The sequence below is a fragment of the Sciurus carolinensis genome, chromosome 1 (genome assembly GCF_902686445.1).
Source record: "Sciurus carolinensis chromosome 1, mSciCar1.2, whole genome shotgun sequence".
Classification (NCBI taxonomy): domain Eukaryota; kingdom Metazoa; phylum Chordata; class Mammalia; order Rodentia; family Sciuridae; genus Sciurus; species Sciurus carolinensis.
In genome coordinates this window covers 674,538-702,086 of record NC_062213.1, presented here as the reverse complement: position 1 = coordinate 702,086, position 27,549 = coordinate 674,538, and the positions used below count along the sequence as shown (strand labels likewise).

Here is a 27,549-nt window from a genome sequence, read left to right as displayed (position 1 = left end):
CTCCAAAAAATACCAAAAACAAAAAACAAACAAACAAACAAACAAATAAATAAATAAAAAGGGTTGGGGGTATAACTCAGTGGTAGAGAGCCACTGAGTTCAATCCCCAGTATTAAAACAAAAACAAAACCCAATAAAATCTGAGGAACCATAACGACCAGCAGAGACCAAGAAGACATGACAAGAACACACCAGATTGGATCTGAAGACAGAAGGGACATTGGTGAGAATCAGGAATACTGAGTAGAGTGCAGGTTTTAGGCAAAGATGACAGACCAGTGTGGACTGGTAGTCTGCCACACACCCACAGACACGGCTGTTGGGGCTGGCGCCCCTGGCACTACCTTGGCAAATGCTACTCAACCTAAAACTCCTCAAATAAAAGGATAATTCTTTAAAAGTAAGCAGTATCTACACTTTAAGATGTTAATTTTACATCCTGCAGATTACTGCAAAGAGGGCTCATTTCACTCCTGGGCAGGGCCACATAGGCTGTGTCTCCTTGCTGTGGGCATGAAGACCAGGAGCAGGGCTGTGGGAGCCTCCCGGGAAGAGCCTCCTCTCCTGATAGGCACCTGCAGCACCTGCAGGTGGGACCAAGGAGCCAGGAGAGCCCACAGGGCTCCTGTCCACTGGAGGCAGGGAGGACCCTGGGAGCAGCAGGCACACTGGGCCAGGATGGCATGCAAATGTGCATGTGATGGCCAGGACTGTGGCTTTGTAGTCCTGCAGCCGCGTCCGCCCCTGTGGTCGATGACAGAGAATCCAAGACAAACTCAGACCTGCTGATGCCGCTTCTCAGGGTGAATCAAGGACACCAGGTGCATGGGGTGCCTGTCGAGCCCGTTCCTCCAAAAGACTCAGGAGGCTGGGAGAGACCCGAGCCGTAGGCAGAGGAGCATGAGCAGCCCTCGGAGGCCCAGACACAGTGAAGCTCCACACGTGCGAGGCTCAGAAGTGTCACCTTGCCTCAGAGCCAGGCCCCCAGTGCTGGTTTCCTGGCCGTTGACTGAATTTGCAGCATATCCACCCCCATGTGACCACCATCCCCAAGGTCCACACCTACACACTAAGTGCTAACCCTTTAGTGCCCAATTGCACAGGGAGGCCACTGTGGACATTTCTCGCTGGCCACACTGCAGAATGCAGAGCAGTGTGAGCTGGGAGTGGGTTTCACTCAAAAGACAGGTTAAAGGCAAGAGATGTCACCAAGGGGCTGGGGACACAGCTCAGTTGGTAGAGTGCCTGCCTGTCAAGCACAAGGCCCTGGGTTCAATCCCCAGCACTGCCAAAAAAAAAAAAAAAAAAAAAAAAAAAAGTATAAAGAGTGCACATAGACTGACCATCTCCCAGCTGTGACCTTCACACTGAGTAGCCTTCAGTGGTTTTTGTAGGTCACTTGAGCTTCTGCCCAGGAGTGACCACAAGGCCAACTTTTACCAATGGCTGAGGCAGAAGCGATAGATTTGCAGAGTCCCAGGGCACACTAAAGGCACACATCTCCAGGGAGCTGCCACGACCACGGCCCTGCTGCCCCAGAACTGAGTGCCCAGTGGCACGGGACAACAAGGCTTTGTGCTACTCTCCTGAATCACCCTCAGGTGTGCCCTGCTGTTCTCCACAATGAAAGACACTTACCCCTGGGCTGGTGCTGCTCCAGAGCGAACTCCAGGAGAGACCTGCACCTGCCACTACTCTGTTGTCCAGCTAGCTTTGCTCACAGTCTCTTCCTCAACCTCCCTGAGCAACTGGCATGGAGGCTGGGCCTGGGGTGTGGCCAGAGGCACACAGTCACAAGCCTCCCCTGCAGACACTGCACCCTGGAAGACACTCACCCCGTCCCTGCCAGCACAGAACAGGTGGGCAGGGACAATTCTGACCAAACAACACCCAGCAAGACTGCTGGGGCTTCCAGGAAGGTGGACTCACTGATAGGGGGATGTAAAGACAAAAGTCCCTGCTGCCCAACCCAACTTGGTGACCAGGTCCTCCTGGTTATTTTGGAGGGAGCGAGGTGGAAGCTTCCAGATAGATGGGTGAAGCATTTCCAGGAAAGAAGCCCACAGGGTGGGGGAAGGCAAGGTTTTTGGCAGGACTATGTGGGGTCTGGGGCCAGAACTTGGGGAGCACACCAATGACAGACCAAGCGTGAAAGTGACAAGAACCAGTGCCACAGCCTGAGTACAGCCTCCCCAGCCCTGGGATGTGGGCAGGGTGCCCACAAGGTCCTGCCTCACTCTCTGGGGCTGATGCTCTCACTTTTTCTCTCTTACAGAACGAAGTTGGGATACTCCCCAGACAATCTGAGCAGAGAAGTAAAAGCACGTTACTGACATTTTGAGTCTTAAAAGCAGCAACATCAGTTCTTGTTTTTCTTAAAAATGTGAATATGATGCACTAACCCCAACTCAACAGAGAATAGGTTTCACTCCGTTTTAGCGCATGGTACCTCCTGGGGATCGCATCCGGTCAGGAACCTCAGAAAACAGAGGCAGGCAAGGGCGCAGGGAACCCTGGACCCCAGGGAGCCACTCCCAGACGGGTGTGGGCAGGACCCACAGATTTTCAAGGCGAGGGGCTTCAGAACACAAGAGAGGCACCCAGTCTGGGGAGGCCACAGGAACTCTGGCTGGAGCTGGACCTCAAGGACAGGGAGGGACACGGCTGGTGGCTGTGGCCACATGCAGGCTGGGGTCTGGGACTGCTCATCGCTCCTCGTGGACTCGGGAGATAACATCACTATGGGTTGGAGAACAGGCATCCTGTTCTGGGGGCTGGAGTTGGGCTCAGTTGAGCATCTGACCAGTGGGGGCTGCACAGAGCAAGGGCACTGTCACCAGGTGATGACAGACAATCCGCGCCAAACTAAGCAGGTGAGGAGAGCCTGACTAGCAGCTGGGGAACTGTCCAAGGAATTTCAGGGCTTTGCCACCTGTGGAGACTGGTGTCTGCAGGTAGTGGGAAGTGGCTGAGGTTTGGCAGTCTCCTGCTGCCCTGGTTTGAGTGGTGTTTGGGGGAGAGTATTTACAATGAACTGCAAAAAGAAGAAACCATTTGGTGAGGAAGGTGAAAAGTGAGAGAAGCAGCAATCCCTGGGTGGGTGAGGTTGTGGTGACCCTGTTGTCCTACAGGGCAACAGGAGACAGGTCCCTCCTCAGCAATTCCTGGGGTGCTGATGTGAAAGCACCCTTCACGCTGCTCCTGCTCTTGGACATGTCTACTTTCAGACCATGATCTGTCTAAACAAGTATTTCCAGAATGACCACCGTGAGTGCCAAGTACATACCAGGCAAAATTTACCAGGTGAGACAGTCACATTCTCTGTTCTCTGGATTCCAACGATGCAGTGTCAAGGTCACTCAACAAGGGCAAGGACAGTCTCAGCAACGGTGCTGCGGCAGGCAGACACCACTTGCAGAGGAGTAAAGGTAGCCCTACCTCAGGCCACACACAAAACAATGCAGACTGAAACAAGGCTCAATGGAAGAACTAAATCCAAAAACTAGGAAGAAAGGAGGGGACATTTTCATGACCTTGGGGTTGGTGACAGCTTCTTAGACATAACACCAAAGCACAAGCAGCAAGAGAAGCACCAGGTGTGCCAGACTCATCAGAGGTGAGCCTCTGCCAACACCACCACCACCACGTGAAAACAGCTGAGCAGCAGGAGTGCACAGCTACCACCATCTGTGGTAAGGACTCAAATCCAGAGCATCGAAATCAAGTGTGCAGCCAGGTGTGGTGGTGCACACTTGTAGCAACTCAGGAGGCTGAGGAGGGTCACAGGTTCGTGGCCAGCCTCAGCAAATTAGCAAGGCCTGTCTCAAATGAAAAAAAATCAAAAGGGCTAAGGACATGTCTCAGTAGTAGAGCCTTCCTGGGTTTGATCCCCATTACCAAAATAAACAAACATAACAAAAAAGAACACTTACAATGCAACAATAAAGAGACACATAACCCTTGGGGCTGGGATGTGGCTCTATGGTAGAAGGCATGCTTGGAGTGCGTGAGGCCTCCAGTCCCATCCCAAGTACCGAAAAAAAAAAAAAAAAAAAAAAAAAAAAAAAAGTTAGAAAACTGGCAGATGGTCCAAACAGACATTCTCAAAAAAAGATGTACAAATAGCCAAAACACCATCAGCCACTGCCGACCTGCCTGGCCCTCTGCAGCACAACTGGGGACTTGGGGTCCCACCAGCACAGGCCTGGGTAGAAGACAGTTCACTGGGGAACGGCTTCCATCAGGCAGTGGAGCCTGCACGAGACAGAGGTCAACAGAGTCAAAGAGAAGCTGAAGCAGCCCCAGCTCCTCAGAGACTCCCAGGAAATGGTCAGAGGACACTGAGGCCTCAGGTCAGGGAAAGACAGTCTTTCATCATGGTGCTGGGACAGCTGCAGAATGTTTGGAAAACAAAGAGCCAGGTCCACACCTCACTCAAGGTTAAACCCAAGTGGATCTGAGACCTAAACACAAAAAATGAAACTGTGGGGTTGGGGTGCAGTTCAGTGTGGAATGCATGCCTCCTTGGGGTTCAACCCCAGGACCCCACACACACAACTGCCAGCACCACAAAACACACTGTGACACAAAGTCTGGATGGAGGGGACTAATACTCCAGACGTGCTGATGAGACTGGCACGTTCAGCTGCACAAGAACTACACTTTCACAAGGTAAAAACACCACAAATGACTAGAAAAGATTCTAGCTTTTTGGACACATTAGTGGAAACGTCGGCAATATGAATCACAAAGGGCTCGTATCCTTGGTGCACAGAAGGGAACAAAGACAAATATAAACTCCACTGAAAAAGGGGGAGAAAAGGACATCTCAGGGTGAAGTGTGACAAATGGTGCATCTCCTCTGGACTGGTCAGTCACGAGATGCTGCCAGCACAGGCCCCAGTCCCAGCCTGGGCCGCGTGGGAGGCATGGTGGACAGGTGTCTGCTTGTGGCAGCACCACGCTCCACGTCATTCCTCATCAGAAGTTCACCTGAAGATCCAGCTCCAAAAGAGCAATGCTACACAGGCACAGGCTGCTTCTACAGCAGCACCTGTAACTGCACAGGACCAGTTGAAAAGTTTCTGGGAAACATACAACATTGGCCTGGGAAGCTGTCAACAATGGAGGATAGTTGTGATGGTGAGAGGCAATGACTTCCAGGAAGCTGCTGAGGACTGTGTGGGGAACACAGAGATGCCTTTTTCTTTTTCTTTTCCTTTTTTTTGGTGGAACCCAGAGGCACTTATCCACTGCTGACATCCCTAGCCCTTTTTATTTTTTCATTTTGATACGGGGTCTTGCTAAGTTGATGAGGCTGGCCTCAAACTTGTGATCCTCCTGCCTCAGCCTCTCTTATACAAATGCTGGGATTGCATTTTATAGGAATGAGGGAAAAGTTGGAAACCACACCAGCAGTTCTTCTTACAAACAGAAACCAAGTAGGTAAATGAGGTCCTGCTGAGTATACCTTACAGATTAATATGTAACCTTACCTCTCTTATTGAATATTCTATTTAAAAATGAATGAAAATTATGTTTAAAAGGGTCTGGGTCACAAAGAACAGGGAGAGGCTGTAGAAATCATGCAGATTAGGAAAGTCTAAATATATAGAAGCCAGGAGCAAAATCAGCCAAGGAACCCTGCACTGCACATGGTCAGGTAGTGCTGCCAAGGGCAGCAGAGAATTGGCTGGCACAGGGGCCGGTGGCAGGGAAAATCAAAGCCTGTGTCACCACCACATCTGCTCATTGTGCCAAGTACCCCGGCTCAAGGAGAGGTTACCTAGGGGACACACACCCAAGGAACAGGGGCCAAGCATTGGACCTGCTCCAGAAGTACTCAGAAAAAGGGACTGAGCGATTAATGATAACAGCAAGTAATGCTGGGCCAGGGCAGTGAGTGTTCTCCGGACTGTTCTTATTTTAGTAACTTTTCTATAAGTGTGCAATATTTCCAAAAAAAAAAGCTGAAAATTAGGAAAATGAAAATAAGGAACTATGGCTACTGCATCTACATAGGCCAATGCCTACAGAAAGACCTGGGGAGCCATGGCCAGCACAGGGGCTCCCATGTGGGTCATGCGGCCTCTGCAGCAGGCAAGGTAGCAGTGAGTGGCTGTGATGGATAAAGCAGGACTCCCAAAGGCAGGCCCAGCCCAGCACCGGCAAAGCCTTGTGAGAAGCTATGTGCAGGTGCCCAGGACCTGGAGAACCAGCATGATCCCCTGGAGTCCTGTACCCACCTCCCAAGAACCCTTCCTTCCCACTCACCTGAGGCTAGGAACACTCAGGTCTGCATGGTGCTTCCTTACCTGGTACTGGATCCTGGGATCCTGGACTCCTGTCCGTCAACATGATGACTTCTACATTCGTAGTCCTGGGTCTGGGACATTGCGTCCAGGTCCTGGGCACCAAGGTGGACAGATGTCACAGGGTCATCAGGATGCCTCCTCCAGCATCAGATGGGAAGGGGCCGCACTGTGAGAGAGAAGCATCTAAGTACCAATGTGGAAAATACTGCATGACAGTAAAATCTACCCTTCAAGGTCAAGTTGGCCCCCAGGGTTGGAAGCTCCCTGGCCAGCCAAACCCATGGGAGCTTCCTTGTGCCCAGCCCCTCCTTGGCAATGGGATGACCTTCTGCCAGCTGCCCACTAGAGGGGCTGCAGGATTCGAGGGCACAGGACCACATGGTCCACCAGGCTCCTGCTGGCACCTGACATCCAAGCCTTCATGTCCTCAGTTGTGGACACAGACACCACCACTTACCTGGCAGCCTCAGTGGGGACAGCACAGCAGACATGTGCAACACACAGCACGGCTCTGCATGGGTGGCACCCAGGACACACCACATGCACTCGCATCACATGGATTTGGTTGTGATGGAGGACGGCATCTCGCTCAGGGCTGTGTGGGCCAGGACCCTAGACCCACCCAGGCACAAGCCAACTCCAGAGCAATGTAAATCTGAATGCTAGAGTGAAATGACTGGCTTTATGGGGTGGGGGAAGTATTAGTGTTTCAACCCAGGGGCACCAAGTCACCTCCTAAGACCGGGTCTTGCTAAGTGGCCCAGATTGGCCTAGAGCTAGGATTCTCCTGCCTCAGCCTCCTGAGCAGCTGTATCACAGACTATGACACTGTGGTGGCTAACAAAAGACTCTTAGAGGACACAGAAAACCTTCTGGCCCCGCAGTGGGCACAGATGTCTGAACCAAACAGGAACCCCATGAACTGGACTGCAATCCAGTAGAACAGCGGTTACAAGAAACCCCTGAGTCCGTGACGAGTGAGAGCGCACACACACATTCTGACCAAGGACTAAATCCAGAACACACAGAAGTGTCTACAGATGAGCAGGACAAAGGGCAGAGAGGTCAATAAGAAATGTGCAGCTCTGTCATTAGGGAGAGGCTAACTGAAAGTGTGTGAGCCACCAAGTGCCATCCAGAACACTGGAGAGGCAGCCTCTCCTAAGCACCTAAACACACCTGTCCATCTGGACCACAGCTGGGCCTGCTCCATGGAGGCTGCAGAGGCCTGTACAGTGCTCAGCGCCTGGGCTGGCCGCTGTTACCAGCAGCACTGCTGGTCAGTCAAGGTGCCCCCACAGGAGGCCCTCAGAACACACAGCCTGCTGTGCCCCCACAGCAGCCATGAGCCTCCCAGGCCTGAGGGACAGGGAAGGGAGCCACACAGAACTGAGCACACACCTGATTCCCTTTCAGAAAGTTCAGAACCCAGCAAGAACCACTGCTGCCAGAAGTCAGGCAGTGACAGGGACTGCTGCTCTGCTGGCTGGAGGCTGGGCTGCTATGTGGGGCACAGAGCCACGTGCCCTCCCACTTTCCCCTACGTGTGACCCACACCAAAAAGCCTGCAGCAGTGCAGAGTAGGGACATCACTGTGGGCCTCATGGTCTTGCTCCCTGACCACCTGGAGAGGGTAGAGCCAGCCCGGCAGCTTACAGCTAGGCCCACTCAGTCACAGGTGGAGACTCCCTCTCCAGCCTTCTTGAAGCCACACCACTCAACATACCATTCATTCAAATGTGGAGGACTAGGAATGCTATTTTTAAACATGAAAATCAAGTGTTCCTAATTTCTTCAGAGAAAACAGGGGAACTTGTATGGTTCTTGCATTTTAAGAGAAAAATGGCAGTGTTAGTGAATATCTAAAAACTGGCAATTATCTGCTACAGCCTGAAGCACTTCAAATCCACCCTTTCCACCTGCACCCTCCTTTCCTCCTTCAAGCCTGGCCCACAGCACTGACAGAAGGCGCCCAGATAACCACTGCCTGCCCCGCTACGTGGGTCCCAGCATCCTCTCCAGACAACTCTCCAGCTGGGGCACCCTGCACTGATGATCCCAAACACCACAGGCAGTGTCGCCCCTCAAACTGTGCCCTTTGCTTTTGAGGGTGTTTTACTTACTTTAGGTCTTTGCATTTCCACATGAATTTCAGGAACAGTTTCTCAATCTGCATCACTGCTGCTGGGTTTGGTTGGGTGGGCAAGAATGCAAGCAGTCTTCTGACCATGCAGGGCCTGTCACCCCAGCTAGCAAGGTCTGTTTCCTTCCAGCAATGTTCTGTAGTTTCCACACATACCTAGAAAATGTACTCCTCAGTCAGTCCTGCCTTCCCTCCTCCAAGATGGATTCTTGCTGTGTTGCCCAGGCTGATCTTGAACTCCTGGGTTCAAGAGATCTTCCTGCTTCAGCCTCCTGAATAGCTGGGACAACGGGCACCACACCAGGCCTGGCACACCTGTTTTTCTTTTCCTTTGTGGTGCTGGGAATCTGACCCAAGCCTCACACATACTAGGCAAGTTCTCTACCATTGAGTTACCTCCCCAGCCCTCCCATTTTTATGCTAAAAAGTGAAAAACAACTTCCAGTTGTTGGCTGCTAGTACAGAAAGATGTTATTTATTTTTGCACTTTGGTGGTGTACCTGTAACTTGCAAAACTCACCAGTCTAGTTGCTGTTTTGTGGTTTCAATCAGTTTTCTGCACTGATGATCGTGTTGACAGAGAACCAAGATAGTCTCACTTCTTCAAGCCCAGATCCTTCTCCTTGATCCTGTTGTATCACACTAGCGAGAACCTCCAGCAAGATGATGAACGGAATTAGTGAGGGTGAGCACCAGTAGCCTGCTCTGGTACAGGAACATTCAGTCCTCACCACTGAGAATGTGAGTGTAGCTTCTCCTAAATGCCTTTTGCCAGGTTCAGGGAGCTCCCTTGTGTTCCCAGTTTGTCAAGTTATTTATTAACTTAGGAAAGGCTGGTGGATTTTGTAAAATATTCTTATCTACTGAAATGATCACATGGTATTCCTTTTCTAAGTTATTAATACTTGAATTCCACTGATCAGTTTTCTAATGTAAAACCAAGTATACACTCCTTGGACAAAAACAGTCATGACGCAATTATATTTTTCCTATGTTCTTGAATTCAACTGGAGAAAATTCTGTCAAGAATTTCTACATCTATGGCTGGGGTTGTGGCTGGATGGTAGAGTGCTTGCCTAGCACATGTGAGGCATGAGGTTCGATCCTCAGCATCACATAAAAATAAATAAAAGTGTTTTGTCCAACTACAACCAAAAAACAAAAGCTTCTGCAACTACATTCATGTGGGAGACTGGTCTTTATGTTTCGTTCCTCTCGCCGAGTCTCTGGTTGGTGTCAGGACAGCACTGGTGTGATCAGATGGATGGAGGGGTACCTGTCATGGGTTTCCTTGGGGACCTCTGTGGAGTTGCTGTTTTCCCCTAGGTGTTGGAGAGTGCAGTGAAGCCCCCTAGGCATGCAGTGTTCTGTGCGCAGGCTTCTGGCCAGGAACTGGAAGTGCCCAACACTTGCAGGGTTGAGCCATGCTTGTGCCCCCTCTCCAGGGAGCTGCAGGGTGCATGTCCTCCAGGAGCCTGCCCCTCGCAGGCCAGGCAGCATGGAGTGGCTGTGCCCTCCTCTGCCACTTCACAATCAGCCTTCCACTGGGATGCTGTGTCTGTCCTTCCCCACATTTTCTTACTACCCCCTAACCTGTCTGGCTAGAACCTTCTCAATTTTATTGATCTCAAAAAGATTGCTTTTAGCTTTAATATTTTGTCTATATTTCTGCTTTAATTTCCACTTTGATCTTCATTTCCTTTCCCCTGCTTCTTTTGGATTTAATTTATTCTCCTTTTCCTAGTTTCTTAAGGTGGAAGTAGAATTCAATGTTTTACACCCTTTTAAAAAAAAAAAAAATCCAGAGCTGGGTGCAGAGGTGCATGCCTGTAATCCCAGCGGCTTGGGAGGCTGAAACAGGAGGATCCGAGTTCAGAGCCAGTCTCAGCAAAAATGCAGTGCTAAGCAATCAGTGAAACCCTGTCTCTAAATAATCCACAAAATAGGGTTGGGGAGGCGGCTCAGTGGTTCAGTGGTTCAGTGCCCCTGAGTTCAATCCCACCACACCCCTCAAAAAAAAAAAATCCAGTTTAGGTGTTCGGTCTTAAAATCTTCCTCTGTTCCAGCTTTCAGGATGCCTTGTTTTGATAAGCTGAATTTTCATTTTCATCTGGTTCAGAAAACTCTGACTTGTGAATTACACAGAAGTATATCAACCAATAATTGCCAACTTTCCAGATACTTTTATTGGTTTCTAATTTAATTTCATTTTTTGGTCAGAAACTTATCTTAAATGATTTGGATTTGTAAGTTTATTAAGACACTTTATGGCCCAGAAAAAGTCTATTTTGGTACTCACTGAATGTGCATTTTGACAAGAATATCCACCCTCTTTCCCATACGTGTGCACTGGACAAGCGCGTTGCTAGGTGGAGAGCACCGTAAAGCCAATTAGGTCACGCTGGCTGACAGCTGCCAGGAGGATCCTCTCTGGTTCTTCTACCACTGCTGAGTATTGTTGAGTCCCTCCGATAGAACTGTGGGCTTGTTTCCCCTTGCAGTTCTGCTGGGTTTTGCTTCACACGTTTGTATCTCTGCTAACCCCTTTATTGTTTTCTTTTTTCTTTTTTTTTTTTTTTGTGGTGCTGGGGATCGAACCCAGGGCCTTGTGCTTGCAAGGCAAGCACTCTACCGACTGAGCTATCTCCCCAGCCCCCCTTTATTGTTATGAAATATCTTCATCCTGGTAGTTTTCTTGACTCTGAAATCAGCATATTGGATGCTGCTGCAGCCATTTCAACACACTATCCACCAGAACTATAAGCATGTACCTTTTATCCTTTTCTCACTTTAGCCCACTTATGTCTTGAAGGAGGCTCACTGTAGCCAGCACATACCTGAGTACTGATCTGCACACCATCTGACAGGCTGCTGTACTCCAGTGAGGAGTCAGCTACACTGGGGCCTGGACACGCCCAACACCATGCTGCTAGTCTTCTGCTCTGCTGGCTGGCGCCTGGGCTGGCCGCTGTTACCAGCAGCACTCTGCTGGTCAGTCAAGGTGCCCCCACAGGAGGCCCTCAGAACACACAGCCTGCCGTGCCCCCACAGCAGCCATGAGCCTCCCAGGTCTTCCTGCCTTCCTGTGGATTGCCATGTGGTTCAACTTTATCCCCATGGTTGACTTAGCAGGAAATCATTAGTAAATACCCTTGGGTTTATAGTTCTCATACCCATCATGGTCTTCAAGTGAAAGAATATCACTTCAAATACATGTGTCCTGGACATTTTTTCCCCCCTTTGGTCCTGTAATCTCCAGCTACACGTTAAACACCCCTCATTCTGCCACAGTCTACTCATTATAAGCAAAGCATTCCGCATTCACCCTGCGGTCACCACCTATGCCCTCTGCTCCTGGGTGCACAACCCACCTCCACTTGGTCTCCTCTTGAGCCTGAGTTTTCCTGCTCTGCAAGCGTGCTAGTGCCTCAATCCACCTTCACTCAGGAAGCTTGTGCATGGCAGTGGGCTTTTCTTTGGAACTTTAGACACCAGTCTTTTCATGACTTATTTCTGACAGAAAGGCGTTGCTGCCACGGTTTTCTCTATTGGCCATCTGATGTCTTCTCCGCCTGTTTTCAAGCCATTTCTGTGAACGGTTCTGAACAACTCAGTCCAGATTCTCTTGTGTTGCTTCTGCATTTCAGTGTTGACACATTGGATTTGGGTTCCGGGTCTCCATCAAGCTTGGTGCTTTGTGCCTCCTCCTGAGCTCCTCCATGCAGCAGGCTCTGGACACCAGGGCAGCTCGGGGATGCTCGTTGTTTCCCAAGTACCTGCTTCGTGTGGACACATCTTCAGGCTTGCTTCCCTTCCCTTCTGCAATGGCTACTCTGCCACTGACCCCACTAGGGTAATCCATGTTTGGATATTCTGGGTTTGACTCTAGTTTCATCTGGATACCTTCTGTGTCTGTATGTGAGGTATCTAGCCTTTCCTCCAGAGGATCTTGTCCAAACTATGACATCCATGTCAGTTTTGATTTGACTCTTCACTACAGCATGGGTCTGTTTTCCTGTTTCAATACAACTGTTTGAGGTTCAAAGAGGGTAAAACTACTTGTTTCCCTGGACAGTTTTCTTTTTGCAAGGAAGATTAATCTGTTCTTTCCCCTTTCTTGCTTGTAGGGTCATTTATTCATGTCAACTTGCACTCAAGGATACTCATTTCACACTCTGGGTTGAACTCCAGGGTGACTTGGGGGTTCTGCTCCAAGTGCTAGCTTGTTGGCTGGGAGCTCTTGTAGCTATTGGGGTCCCTTCACAAACTACTGTCATTGTGGTGTTGTGTTCGCTTTAGCTCTTCCTGACTTTCTGCCTCTGCAAGATGTTCCAGGCTCATCTTGAATACTTCCTGACCCTATCATTTCAGTCATTTCTCCCAGGACTGCTGGCTCCATTTATTGAGGGATGGTATTAGAGCCAACATCTGATCTCTAGGTATGTTTGTTCCAAGGGTTGTTGCTTCTAGACCCTCTCAGCTGACACTGGAGCCATGTTTGTGTATGCTAACCTGAGTGTATGTACATATCCAGGGTATTTCGACATGCACCCACCTGTAGCTACATAATGCCACACATGAATTCATACTGGTGTCTCCAACTCTGACCCATCACCACCCAAACCAATCCAATCTCCTCCACTTGCAGGCTGACCCCACCTCGTGAACCAATTCAGCCTCTTCTGTTTGGAGGTTGACCCTACTCCCCAGAGAATCTTTACCAACTTAAGTTTAATACTTACATACAGTTTATTTTGCCAGGAAATTTTTCTCACATTTATAATCATTATTGCTGCTTCATAGCTTACTGCACTGATAAAAAATGTTCAGAATGATGGTGAATCAAAATAGTAAGCATTGTTTTGTTTCCAATTTTAGTCAAAATAATTAAAGCCTAGTCTTTTAATTTCTCTTCATTTTATTCACTTTAGACATTTATCTACTAATGCCTAGCTTTGAAAATTAAGGGCAGCAGACTTTCACTTCCATTTGTCTCTAAACACAATTTGTTTTAAATTTATGTTATCAGTGTCTTAAATCATCACATTCTCTTCTGTAACCAGTTTTCAGGTGTTCTGCCTCAACATGCAGGGTTTGCTATCCTCACACACTGGGCTTTGACAAGGTTTTCCACACTGCTCTGCAGGCCCCATGCTTCATGTTTTCCCGACACATCATACACTCATGGCAATGTGACTCCATGAGAATTCTGGGATGACAATTTTCTCTCCCCCTTTCAGAACCGCATGGCTTTCTTTGCTCTGCTGCCTTCTGGAACAGACTGATGCTGTGAGCCAGATGGCTGGGTTTGTATGAACACTTCCCAAGCGCTCAGGAATGCTGGTCTTTTTGTTTGTACTGGTTATTAAACCCAGGGGTATGCTGCTACTAAGCTGCATCCTCAGCCCTTTTTTATTTTGGGACAGGTCTTGCTAAGTTGCTCAAGCTGGCCTCAAACTTACAATACCCTTGCCTCAGCCTTCAATATGCACTCAGCTTCCTTCACCCAAAGGGCTCCCTCTATGATGTCCCCTCACACTGCTGGGTGCTACAGTCCCCCTGCTGGCCCTCCTGCTTCCATTCCCCTCCCCAACAGCTCGGCCCTGGGGGGTGAGCACCCATCGTGGCCTGCTAGTGCTAGGGGCCTCGTGCTGTGATGGTTTTACTGTCCACCCTTCCCAGTTCTGCAGCTCACTGTTCTGGAACTATCTTCTCCCAACTCATGTGGTTTAAATTTTATACCTCTTTGCTATACAGTGAAGTTTTGTTTCTTGAGCTGCAACTCTGATTTTCTTCAGCTGTGCTCTTTCCCTTGACTCTTCCCCTCCTGCCAGTGTCCACATGAGGGTGCTGAGGGCTCTGGATCATCACTCTTCTTTCATTCTTCCTTTATTTTGTGGTGTTAGGCAGGGAGCCCAGGGCCTTGCACATGCTAGGCAAGTGCTCTCCCACTGAGCTGCACCATAGCCCCAATACCTTTAAATAAGGAAAGGCAGTGCCCTCAAATTGGGCATCATTCCAGACTGCTCCTCTACCAAATTTTCTTACTGGTCTCAGCAAGTGCTCTGGTGTGGAGACAGGAGCCGCAGCAGTTGTCTGGGCCCCACATTGTGCAGGGCCCTCAGGAGGTTCGGGACTCTCCATGCTCTGAATGGTGCTTTAGAGGGCAGGTTGTGCGAGACCCCAAACCTGCTAAGTAGCACTCTGACCCCACAAGAAGCTTCTTCCCTAGTGGGTCAGGTGAAGCCCAAGAAGGCATTGGGGCCCTGCTATGGCCTCTGTCCCTGTCTTGCCTCCTTTGGGTGGGCCATCCCTTAGCTGCACACTTGGGGGAAGCAGTCACACCCCAGGGCCCAAGCTCACCAGCCAGGGACTGTGGGTCTGCTGAAGTGCTCAGTGGAGTCGGGTCAGAAGAGGTCTCTTCTTGGCCCATACACCAGGGGCCCAGATCTAAGAAACTGCCAAGATGGGTACTTCGTGGCAGTTGGAGACACCCCCCCTTTTCCCCCTTCAGCATTCCACCCTGGTTTATTTGCTTGTTTTTGTTTGGGGACCAGGCATTGAACCCAGGGGAGCTTAACCACTGAGGCATAACCCCAGCCCTTTTTGTTTCATTATTTGAGACAGGGTCTCTCTAAGTTGCTGAGGCTGGCTTTGAACTTGTGATCCTCCTGCCTCAGCCTCCTGAGCCTCTGGGATCACAGGTGAGCACCATGGTACCCATCCCATTCCACCCTGTTGGGAGTCTGGACCTTGCTGAGAACACAGGTGGAGCAACTGGGCCTGCCTCCCTTACCAGATGCCCAGCCTAGGCCACACAGCTGCACCTGCACACAGACCCATCTTCTACACAGATGCTCACCAGCATTGTCCTTTGCAATCCTTCCTGCTCAGCGTGAGTCTGATCCTGAGACCCCCCCATTTGCCATGGCTGCTCTTCCCCAGCTGGCTGGTCTCCTTGACTGCAGCTGCTTTTGAACCACTGTGGATGAGATCTTGTTCCTTGCTCTTCATTTTTTGTTTGTTTCAGTGAGTTTCAAGGAGGAATTAGGATGAACAAGTCTGCTCAGCCAGCATTTCCAGAAGGTCTAAGTCCATTCTTAAGATTGCCAGTAAGCAGCTTTCCAAGTCCTGCACAATGAGCTGGTTCACATCCTGAAAGACTGACTGTGCAAAGGGCACAATGGCCCATTCTCTCAGCCCTGAGCCTACAACTGGTTCAGTGCAGTGTAGGCTTGGAGAGCAGCTGGGCACTCCTGGTGTCCACTGCCTTGGGAGGTTGCTTTCCCCAGACCCTTTGGAGGGTCACACTGTATCTAACTCTGGGATCCGGCAGGCTGGCAAGCTGTGAGATCAACACTGTAGTTAAGGACCAGCTCTGAAAATGCTTCTGGGGAAGGAGAAAGGGAAAGCCCCACCTCGGGAGATGCCTCACTATAGCGTGTGAAGGGTTCTGACTGTGGTGTCACTGCCTCAATACCAGCTGAGTCTATGGGCTCAGCCAGCGCATTTAAGTCCTAGAAAAGGGCAGCAGGACACAGAGCTGCCTTGTGGCACAGCCCCTCCTGCTCCTAGGTGCCAAAGGCAGAACAGAGGTCTGGCCTGGAACCAGGACATGGCACCAGAGAAGACCCAGGTCCTACAAAGGAGAGAGCAACACGCAGCACCACATGGAACAGGCGGTGCTCTTGCTAAGTCTCCTCACAAGCAACTATTTAAAAACCTTCCAAAGATCAGTGTCTATGCTCAATGAGTCAACACTGCTTTGGAACATGTGTTGATTTTAAGACTATTTTCAATAGAATAGAATGTTTCAATCTTTATTAGGGGTTACATTTCTCAAAATATCCTGTGCCCTGCACATGGCTCCCTCTCACCTGCCCTCTAGGGAACTTCTCACCTGCCTGTCTGGGTGCTGATGCTCAGGGTGAACCTCGCCCCACTCCTCCTCCCACCTGGCTGCGGCCCCTATACTGGGGGACCTTCTTGTCACAAGGTGTGGTATGAAAATATCAGAGTAGGGCCAGTGCTCAATCCCTAGTACCATGGGGGGAAAAATGGGACTCTACTTCAGTTACTGATGTGGACCCTGCACTTGGCCTGTTTTCAGTCTATGCTGGGAGAGGGAAAAGGTTATAGTGCACCCATGGGAAGTACCCCTGATGTCCTGAAGGATCTCCACCAAAAGGCTCCACCCTAACCCAGCCTCTTAAGGAATGTCACCCTAAGTGTTACCAGGGGTGCGCTCAGCACAGCACAGGCTGACATACTCTGTTGATGTCCAAGCTGTCTTCTGCACAAGCTAAGTTCTCCCTGGGCCTAGCTACTCAGTGGGTCAGCCTGAGCAAGGTCAGACGGCATCTCCTGCTGTTGACACTACCTGAAGACTGGTCTACTGCTTCAGCAGAGACAGGAGAGCAGAGACAGGGCATGCAGTGGTCCTACAGCACAGGAGCTGGTTTCCTGTAGGAGGAGACGGGCACTTGCTTAGAGGTGCCAGAACCTGACACTGTGGTGCCTGGGATGTCCTAGGCCCACTGCCCAGCATGCTCTGTCCTGCACTGGACTGGGGAGGCCCTAAGCTTGCTAGCACTGGGTTCCTCAGAATGTGCTGTTGCTGCCAAGGTAGGCAGGGACCCTGCTACCTAGCTCCTTGAGGGGTGCCTGGCACACAGCAGTGGCAACATACAGGTTCAAAAGACCCACATTAGTGTGACAGAAGCTGCCCTTTGATGGCATCTGCAAGTTGTGTGCAACTGTACAGGGCATGGTCCTAGAGCAGGCCCTTTGGTCCTCACCTGGAAGGTGAGCAAAAAGAACAGCCAGAGCAATGTCAACACCACTGGCAGAAGCAAGGCTGGGGATGTAGCTCAGTGGCAGAATGCTTACCCAGCATGCACAAGGCCCTATATTCAATTCCCAGCACTGGAAAAGAAAGAAAAGAAAAGAAAGAAAAGAAAAGAAGAAAGAAAGAAGAAAGAAAGAAAGAGAAAGAAAGAAAGAAAGAGGGAGGGAGAGAGAGAGAAAAGAAGAGAAGACAGAGGGCAGCCTGTCCCAGGAGGTACAGAGCAGGCCCAGCCACTGACCACAGTGCACAGTAAGGTTTCAGACACACAAGGAACAGGACAGAAGCCACCCACACAGCAGCACCAGGCTCTCCTGCCATCCCCCAGAGCTGCTCCTCGCCCCACTCCTTGGTGCAGCTAAGCTCTGGTCATGAGTGGGCGAGAAGATTCTTGATTCCAACCTCCTACACAGAGTTCCAGAACAGAGGACGCTCTGTGCTGGCCCCTGATGGGGTGTGTTTGGAGAATGAGCCCCCAGAAATAGGAATCTGCTTCTGGAGCTGGCAGCACCCTCAAGCAGACCAGGCCTCTAGCCCACCTCTCCCAACCCTGTCTAGGGCTGGTGGGCCACACGTGAACATGGGCATGTGTGTGCACACGTATGTAGGCATGAGATTGCGGCACGGTGTGAGGAGCCTGCCATCGACGTGCTGTGCCTCTTGCCCCAAACCTTGGTCCAGGCTGCTCCCAGGCTGCCCTGGCACCTCCTATACCTGCACCATTCTCCCAAACACCGATTCCTACATGTAGACACCAGGTGCTGGATTTAGTGGGGACTGTCGGGACAGGAAAGGATCCCTGGCCTTGACCAGCAGGAATCCCTGTGACTTCCATCACTGGCGTGGCCCTCATGTCCTATGCTGGGCTGAAAAGTAAAAGGCTAAGACCATCTTTGTGGCAATTCCCACTCTCCAGGGGAAGACCTGGGAAACTAACAGCGCCTGAGAATGCCAGGGACAGGAGCCACACTGAGGAAGCTGGGATGACTACCCGGCACCCTCAAGGCCTCCTCTGTAGAAGTGCAGTTACGGGAGGAGCTGGCTGCCCAGAGCCCCACTGGTTTGTCCTTCCATGCTGCCCTGGCTCCCACCACTATATGCCTCTGTGGCAAAACTGGTACCTTCTTCCTGTGTTCAGGTAGCATCCCAGGTGGCATCTGCACATCCTCTGAACTGTCCATGCAGCCAAGGACGGCCACATCCAGAGAGCTTCCTAGTGAGCCTCTCCACATGCTGCAACAGAAACCTACAAGTGCCCCCCATGACCCCCAGGCTTGCAGTCAAATTTCTCAGATGCAATGTTCTCCAATTCCCAGGAGCAGGAAGACTCATGTCCCAAGGGAGGACAGTTGGAGAAAAGCACCAGGGAAAGAGACCAGAGTGAGGATGCCAAAGTCAGTCAGAAACAGGAGAGAAAAGTCCTCTGTGGGCATGAGCCACACAGTAAGCTTTCAGCTACAGGTCCCCATGGCTAGAGGCTCTGGGGCGCACATGACCGACCAGGGCCTGAGAGCTCCTTTCTAGTTTTTACAAAGGATAAAACAACCACCATTTTAGGCGAAATCACAGCAGGGTAAGTTCAGCAGGTGGCCCAGAGTGTGTGTGTGTGTGTGTGTGTGTCTCAGAAGTCCTGAGCGAAGACAAGTTCATCAGGAAGACTGAAAGGTAACATATCATACAACGTTAAGGGCCAGCGTGAAGATAATCAACTCCATGAGAGAAATAAAAGGAAGAAACATTTATCCAACAGAACGCAGGGAAAAAGATGAGGTCATGGATGAGAGAAAACGTGGAAAAGTTGGCAACCCCTATGCCATGGCTGCCCCCTCATCAGGGTCTGCTGCCTGGTGTGGGGCCAGGGAGGCTGCTGCCCCTGGGGACTCTCTTCAAGTTACTTGACGGCAGTTCCACAACACTGCTGGTGAACTTGAGAAGCATGTTCTTTCCAGAGACCCACCTGTCAGAAGCCTTCTTCTCTGAAGCCTTCAGGCCAGCCCAAGGTTAAACCCCAACAAGAAGAAGAGCTGCGGAGACTTCCAGAGCTGCCAGCATTCTGCAACTACAACAGGGAGGAACGAGAAGGGGCTGTGCCCAGGGATGGTCCTCCAGGAGAGAAGTCAGCCCTGGATGGAAGCCATGTTCCAAAGTCAGACTGGAAGTCAAAGTTTTTTAGAAAACACTTGCCTTCTGTCAGAATGATGACCCGCATGGCCTCAACCCACCCTCTGATGATGAGGCAGGACAGAGGGCCTGAAGACAGAGACAGGAGAAAGAAAAAGGGAAGGAGACTTGGTAGGCCCGAAAAGCCCACGACTACTGACTTCACAGACTGGCATTTTCCTCCAGGCCTGTCACTCCCAAATTCCTGAGAAATCTACGAACCTTAGCGTTATTGTAAATTCACTCACTTATAAAAACTGCCTATTTTGTTTTTGTTTTGTTTTGTTTTGTTTTTTAGTTGTAGATGGACACAATACCTTTATTTATTTATTTTTATGTGGTACTGAGGTTTGAACCCAGTGCTTCACGCATGCTAGGCGAGTACTCTATGACTGAGCTACAACCCCAGGCCCAGTCCCAAAACTGCCTATTTTGAGTAAAGCTTAAGTGCACCGTTAGTCTACAAAACATGTATGTTCAAAGGGACGTGCATTTGAAGAACCGATAATGTAGGCACACTCTACCATCTAGATGGTGAGTGTGTCGTCCTCAAGATCCTAGAGAGGGCTGGGGATATAGATCAGTTGGTAGAGTGCTGGCCTCACAAGCACAAGGCCCTGGGTTCAATCCCCAACATCACCCAAAAAAAAAAAAAAAAAAAAAAAAAAAAATCTAGAGAGCATGACACACTGCAGTGTTTGTGATCCACAAGCAGGAACTGCCATGCTGCCCCTCAAAGCTCCCTGTAAAAGAGGAGCCTGAGGCCCTGAAAGTGGGTGACCCTCTCTGGTACCCACTCCCCTCTTGTTAAGTGTGTACAGGTCCCACTGCTTTCTTTCACTGAACTCTGATGTGCCCAGAAATTATTTTCCGGAACAAAAGTCAGGAGCTCACCTAGGCCAAGCTGAGGTCCCTCTCCCCTCCCCTTCTTTGGAACCTCCTTGGATGATCCTCCAGCGACATAGAAAATCCACCGATGAATTACCAAGAATGTTTAGAACCCAACAGGGCAAAGACTAAGGAAAACAGGAACCTGGAGAAAGGGAGGAACCAGTGGTCTGGCCTCTGAGGGTCCTGACCAGCAGCTGACCTTGAGTTGTGTTTATAGCTTGCAAGAAAGCAGGGGAGAAAACAAATCCACATAGAGGAACCCCCAGCAGCCAGACCCCAGAGGGTCTATGGTGGGTTGGAAGGAGAGCCACCATCCCCCTCTCAGGACTCCTGAGAGTCAGGTGATGGCTGGAGCTGAGACAGAGGCAGGACCTACTGTGCTACCGACATAGCCAGACGTAGGATTTTAAGGCCTCGGGTGTTTGGGGAGGGAAAAAAACGTAGATGAATTTTAGATTTTGATAAATGGGTTCTACATGTTAAAATATCTAGTGTAACCACACTGGAAATGAGTGAGTAAATTCTAATACACAGCAGAGATAAAATTAACAAGAAATAATTGAGAGGCCAAGAAAGGAAAGTGAGCTATCCCCAAAGGACAGGACAGAACAAAGTAAGACAGCAGAAATAAATTCAAAGGCAGTATCACAATCATAGTAAACGTATGGGCCAGTGTCAGGTGAAGACAGAGGCTGCCAGGCCAGACCTGCAGAGACCCAGGTGCAGTCGTGTGCTGCACAAGCCCAGAACAGCAGCCCCCCAGGTCATGCCTGGGACTGCCGTTGTCTGCCTCGTCCAGGAATCTTGATGTCCGCGTGACAGGACACGTCACAGCTAACTTCTCAGAATGCCCCCCTTAAGTGATGCACGACTTTGTGTTCTTAGAGGAGACACATCTAATCATAGGGCATGAACTGGGCCTGTAATCCCAGCTGTTCAGGAGGCCGAGGCAGGAGGATCACTAGTCCAAAACCAGCCTCATCAATTTAGCAAGGCCCTGGGCAACTTAATAAGATCCTGTCTCAAAATAAAAGTGGCAGAGTGCCCCTGGTCCTATCCCCAGTACCAAAAATAAACAAAAAAAAATTTAAAGATAACAACATATAACAGCATGAAATTTAGAAAGCCAAGAGTGGAACTGCTGTGTGGCTCCATCAGTGCTGACAGGCTTCAGCGACAGAGTGGACAGGGGCCTCTGGACCTGGTGCACAGTTTCACAGCACAGAAGGCAACGTGGACAGAGGAGGAGACATAGGAGAGTTAACATCTGCCACAGGAGACAACACACCCAGCCAGTCTTTATCTGGCAGGCGTGCAGAATACTACACCAAAGGCAGGAAACACTGATTCCTTCAGTTGCCCATGGGGCATTTCTGAAACTGTGAAACTGACCACACCCCAGGGCATGAAACAAGTTCTCAACAAATGTCAAAGGGCTGAAGCCACCCAGCCAGGCTCTCCCCCGAGGTGACTGAGCCAGGCTCAGGGACAAAGAGCAAACCAGACAAGTGGGCAGGCAGGACAGACAAAATGCCTCCCAGAAAATGAACTGATAGCAATGAGAGGACCAGGGCCCCAAATCAGCCACCTGCTGCCACGAGAAGACTGCCAAATGCAAATGGAGGACAGGCAGACCATTCAAGAAGCAGTAGCAGTCTCAGGCAAACAAGGCAGCTTTGGTCCCAACAAAGGCATAAGGCAGCACTCAGGTCTGAGAAGTCCTGAAAGCTGATGGAACAATCTTTCTGCAGGAACCTCCCATTGCAGGGCAGTTGCCAGCTAAGAAGAAAGTTCCCTTCCCTTCCCTTCCCTTCCCAATAAACCTGTATGTGTTGCATCCTCCAAAGTCCACATGCTGGAACCTAAGCTCAACATGGTAGTGTGCAGAGGTGGGGTTCTTGGGTCATGATTAAATCCCAAGGGCTCTGCCCTCCACCTTCTTTGCCACTGAGGACATGGAAGGTATCACGGAGGACAGGGCTTGTCCCGTGGACTACAGCCCCCAGACTGAGGGACATCTACTGCACACAAGTCACTGTGGCTGAGGTCTTGTCCCATCAGCAGGGATGGACTGACACTACATTCCTATGTCTTCCTGCAAGGGCCCATCCTTGCTGGGTTTCCCACTCCTGCTCTCACGCCTGAGACAGCCAAGCATTCCTTCCTTCGTAGCATCCCTGCTCATTGCATGGGTGGATGGGCTCTCACCCTAAAGATTCTCCTGTGACTTGATGTTCATCTCTCTGAATAGTCCATCTCTGAGAAGTAGGCCTGTAGGTCCTGTTGGCAGCTTGATTATTCCAACAATGGTGTGGTGCGTGTGGTCTTGCAGTGTGGCTGCACCATCTCTTGGGGCCCCTGGTTAAGACCTCTGGTTCTTCCTGGAATGAATGGATGACCCCAGCAGCCAGTGTAGAGAGAAAGGCCTGGCTGCCAGGGTTCTGAGCACAGGATCCCAACCCTCAACTGGGCCAGAGACCAGTACCAACACCTCTCTTTTCTCTGGAACCACTCTCTGGAGAAAAGACCCACATGGAGGATGCCAGGGAGAGGATTCAGGCTTCCAATCACTCACAGTCTTTGATTATTTGATCAACCCTGTCTTCTAGCCTCCACTTAGGGAACAGAGGCCATTGATTCAAAGCCCTGGATGATGCCCTGAGCTGTACAGGCTGGTTCTCGTCTTTCCCCTGCAGGATTCTGCCTCCTGGCATCTGGCCTCCAGAGAGCTGATACTGTTTTCTTGATGTCCAACCCAGGTATCTTTTTAAAAATGCCTACAGCCCTGGCTGGCCCTGGCTCAGGCCTCCTCTCACTGCAGCAACCCACCACACTCCACCAGAACCTCAGGGCACACCTGTGCCTACACTGTGCCTGTCTGGCAGCCAGAACATGTACAGGGGCTACAAGTTCCACTGAGAGCATGGGCTTGTCCCCTCGGAGCCAGCAAAGTGAGGCATCTGGGTCTGTGGCACAGCAGAGACCAGCCTAGGCTCAGGTCCACCAGCCATGTCCCCACTCTCATGTACACCAGACAACTTTGGTGGCAGGTAACTCTGTCTCTCACCAACAGGTGGCAGAACCACTGCCTCCATCCATCTCCTCAGGGGGCATCAGAGTGCTGGAAGAGGATCCTGGCACTGAGCTACATGTGGAAGGCCACATGATAGCCCAGACCATCAGTGCTGAACCCAGGGCTGTGTGGCAGGGCCTGGGGAGCTGGGAGAAGAGCTACTGATGCTTGTGTAACTCTTGGGCACATTTCTCACAAATCTAGTCCCAAGTATTAGAAATTCAAAGAAAAAAGTAAGAAACAACAATACTGAAGCAAGCATGTTTGATAATCACAATTTTTTTACACCTTTGTTTTATTTGTTTATGTGGTGCTGAGGATTGAACCCAGTGCCTCACACAGGCTTGGCAAGTGCTCTACCACTGAGTCACAGCCCCAGGCTCTATTACTTACTTTTCATTTAAGATGTGAACTATATATCCAACCCAGAAGTCCTTCATGAAGCTCAGCATTTCAAAAACCAGTCACTTCTGATTTAAAGCTTAAAAGCTTTTTAGTGAATTATGAATATCATCAAGTTCGTAATCAAATCATGCTCTGGTTAGAGTACTCCTTCACACCATGAAACACTATAACAGAAAAATTTGAATCATTAAGTCTTTAATTTGGAATCAGCACACAACAGAAACAGCTGCTTCTCCACATGAAATGAACAGAAGGTACACGAACACAAGTACTGCATGCCTCAGTTGTGCTGAGAGAATTCTAAGGGAAGAAGCCCATAGAGAAGGGAAAGCAAAACATCTCATCCAACTGAAGGAGAGAAGAAACAAAACATAAAGATGTCTTGGGTCAGAGCAGCCAGAACACAGATCTATATGGGACTTGTGCTCAGGTGTGGCCTTGTGAACATGTCTGTGATCTAGCCCAAGAGAACATGCAGCTTCCTTCTACACTGCCCAGGACAGTGCCCTTCTCCAGGATGCCAGATCCTTCCCCACAGATCTTCCCACTGCCTTGGAGCCTGGTCCTCGTGGGCACCACAGGCCCCACTACATAAACTACACTGGACTAGTGCCCTTAGAGTTCATCCCTCACATTCAGCTCAATTCAGTCCTGCTTCCTCCCACAGCTGGCTCTCCCCAATGTACCCACCATCACAGGGACAGACCCCATTGTAGTCACAGGGCTCCCCATCACTCTTACTCTGTTATCTGTCCTGAATGCCACAACATTTGGAAAGCTAGATGGATCAGGATCATTTTTCTTACCTTCATTCTCTTTCAGTAATCAAAAGCAGACAGGTGTGAAGTCAGCACAACAACTCTCAGCTGCTTCTAGCAGTTCCTGCTCACCTTAAACTTAAGTGGCAGATTCACCTTTCAAAGTTCAACTTTTTTTTTTTTTTTTTTTTTGAGGGGCTGGAGCTCAAACCCAGTGCCTCAATGCATACTAGGCAAGTGCTCTGCCACAGAGTTGCATCCCCAGTCCTTAAAAGTTCAACTTCATTATACAGCTCCCTGTGGAAATGAAATGGCAGCCCTTGTTGCCACTCTAGGCCTAATCTACACAGACTCTGATTTGTCGGACTCTAGTCCCAAATCAATTGTCCTAGTGCCTGTCACAACAGGGTGAGCAAAGGCCTGGGGTGAACAGGTACCATTAGCACAGCTCCACAGCACCAGCCATGAGGTCAAGGGGCCACCCCTATCTACCTCAACAGCTTGAAGGGCTACTGTGGGTACCAGCGGAGCTGAGCAAAGCCCTGGTGGCTGGCAATTATCAGTTAAGTGCACTCACATCCATAACATCTGAGCACAAGGCCCCAAACTTAAGGAAGGGCATTGGAGCTCACCCTGCCTGTAAAATGTGCCCATGCTGTGGTATTGCCTTGAGCTCCACCTCTTCCATGGCCCTTCCCTGGAATGCACACAGACTTGTCACCTCTGAACTCTCCTGAATGTGATGAAGGTTGATGGCAGTGCTATGTGGGCAGCCCAGAGAACCTGCCAGGTAGCTGTGGCTCAGGAGCTCTACAGGGTACCCCAGACAACATGGGCCATCAGACAGCTCCACAGTCATGGGCAAAGTGCTGGGAGGGCAGACTCCATTGTGCACTGCCAGGAGTCTTTCAGATATTGGAACATGTGAGTTTAATTGTTTACAAAACAGTGGTTTCTTTTGGATGATGTAATAACTGCCATGGTTCAACTGTTTGTAGAGTTTGCTAGTAGAATAACACAAAATTTGCAGCATTTAAGCGCAGTAACTGTACAAGTGTGTGCCAGTAGTGCAGCATGAACTGACTCCCCCGCAGCAGCTCTGGGAAACAATTACTGCTGCTGCTACCACAAGCACCCAGAGACCACTGGCTTCACTCTCTGGCATAATTAAAAAGTGCAGTAGTTCAGTCAAGTTGTAAACACCAGTCAGTGAGCACAGCTCACCCAGCGACCTCTGCAATTAGCTTTGGTGAGGCTGTGCTGCAGTAAGAACCATGTTAATGGCCCCCAAGGCAGGAGCAGTGACACTGGTGATTCAGATGAACTAAACAGAAGTTGTAAAGTGCTTCCTTTAAGTGAAAAAGTGAAAGTTCACGACATAAGGAAAGACAGAAAACTGTGTGCTGAGTTTGCTAACATCTATAGTATGAACAAGTCTACCTGTGGAATTGTGGTAAAGGAAAATGATATTCATGCTAGTTTTGCACCTCAAACTTCGAAGGCAATGGCCACAGCAAGTGATGCATGCTTAGTTGGAGGGACAGGTACTAGACTGTGTATGCAGGTATAGGAGAAAGCACAGCATACAGACATGGTGTGGTGCTGACTGCATTTTCAGAATCCACAGGGGCCTTGGGTAGAAGCCCTATGGACAAGGAGGGTGACTGTAAGGTATAATTCCATCACCCATGGATTCAAATCTCTTATCAGTTCTATAATATTCTGAAGCTGACAGCTCTTCAAATATTACCTCTTTTCCATTCTATTTTTCCCTTCTGGGGCTGAAATCCAGTGTACCTTAAAGTTGTGGTACATCCAATCGTCCACATCTCAACCAACTTCACTGTCATTTTCCCATCTCATTAACCATCTTTGCTGTGTTCTTTTTTTTTTTTTTTTTTTTGGTGCTGGGGATGGAACCCAGGGCCTTGTGCTTACAAGGTAAGCACTTTACCAACTGAGCTATATCCCCAACCCTGCTGTGTTCTTGATATAGGTCTTCTAGTTAGTCCACAAAGTCTCTCAACTATGAACAACTGGACACTAAAGCTGTTGATGGAACTTTGTTTACTGCAGTGCTGGATGCAACCCAGGCCTTAGGTGTGCTAGGCAAGTGTTCTACTATTAAGTACACCCCAACCTTATTAGTGGGAACTTTTAAAAGTTTCAACTATTATTTGTTTCTAGAGGTTCCCTGAGGTCATCTCAAACCCTCTGGATTATTCTTGTTAACATCTTGTCTTCTGTTTTCTGTTCACCTTTGTGGTTTTTACATCCCTTGTACCTCTAATGTTTGTGATTTTTTGTTTTTTGTTTTTTTGTTTTTTTGTTTTTTGAGCTGGGGGAGTACTAGGGATTGAACCCAGGAGCACTCTACCAGTCACATTCCCAGCCCTTTTTAATTTTTGAGACAAGAGTCACACTAAGTTGCTTAGGTTGGCCTCCAACTTGCAACCCTCCTGCCTCAGCCTCCTGCCTCAGCCTCCTGAGCCACTGGGATCACAGGTGTGGCCCCCACACCCAGCTTGATGGTTCTGCAGCACAGGTGGAATTCATCATCTGCTTCCCCAGTGCCAGCACAGGATCTGGCTTTCTTAGATCTGCTAAGTGAGCTGCCACTCGCCTGTCTGCATTCTAGCTTCCAGAATTGCATCACTTTGTCTCTTCTGTTTTGACCATCCTGTGTGAAGTTTTAAAACACCAGTTTAGCATTCATTTAGCAGTTTCTGGGAGAGAAAGTGTTTGCCTGTATCCAGTCAGCCACCCTTACCTGGAAGCAATGTGCTTTCTGTAAAAATTATACACAGCATTTAAAACTGATTTGGAGTTTCACTCCAGACACATTTTGCATTGATTTAAATTTCATTGCTACCACACACATTATTTCAAAACACAAAAGAAATAAGTACTCAGTTCATCATCTACTGACATTCACCAAGCTGCAAATGCACTTGTACTGC

At 49.6% G+C, this 27,549-nt stretch overlaps 1 protein-coding gene across 11 annotated transcripts in view; it reads right to left on the bottom strand.

Moving 5' to 3' along the window:
- Nucleotides 1-27,549, bottom strand: part of Arhgap39 (Rho GTPase activating protein 39) — a 99,728-nt gene that overhangs the window by 32,935 nt on the left and 39,244 nt on the right. For 3 of the 11 annotated variants that reach the window (XM_047523078.1, XM_047523066.1, XM_047523112.1), the window contains exons 1-3: nt 8,978-9,107; nt 8,438-8,613; nt 6,315-6,480 (exon numbers count right to left, since the gene is read on the bottom strand). In XM_047523078.1, the coding sequence (XP_047379034.1) occupies nt 6,315-6,394 (80 nt within the window). In that variant the 5' untranslated portion in view covers nt 6,395-6,480; nt 8,438-8,613; nt 8,978-9,107. Of the gene's footprint in view, nt 1-6,314; nt 6,481-8,437; nt 8,614-8,977; nt 9,111-19,259; nt 19,284-22,561; nt 22,620-27,549 lie in introns of those variants that run through there. The other 8 variants (XM_047523039.1, XM_047523089.1, XM_047523048.1 and 5 more) reach the window with 8 other exon arrangements.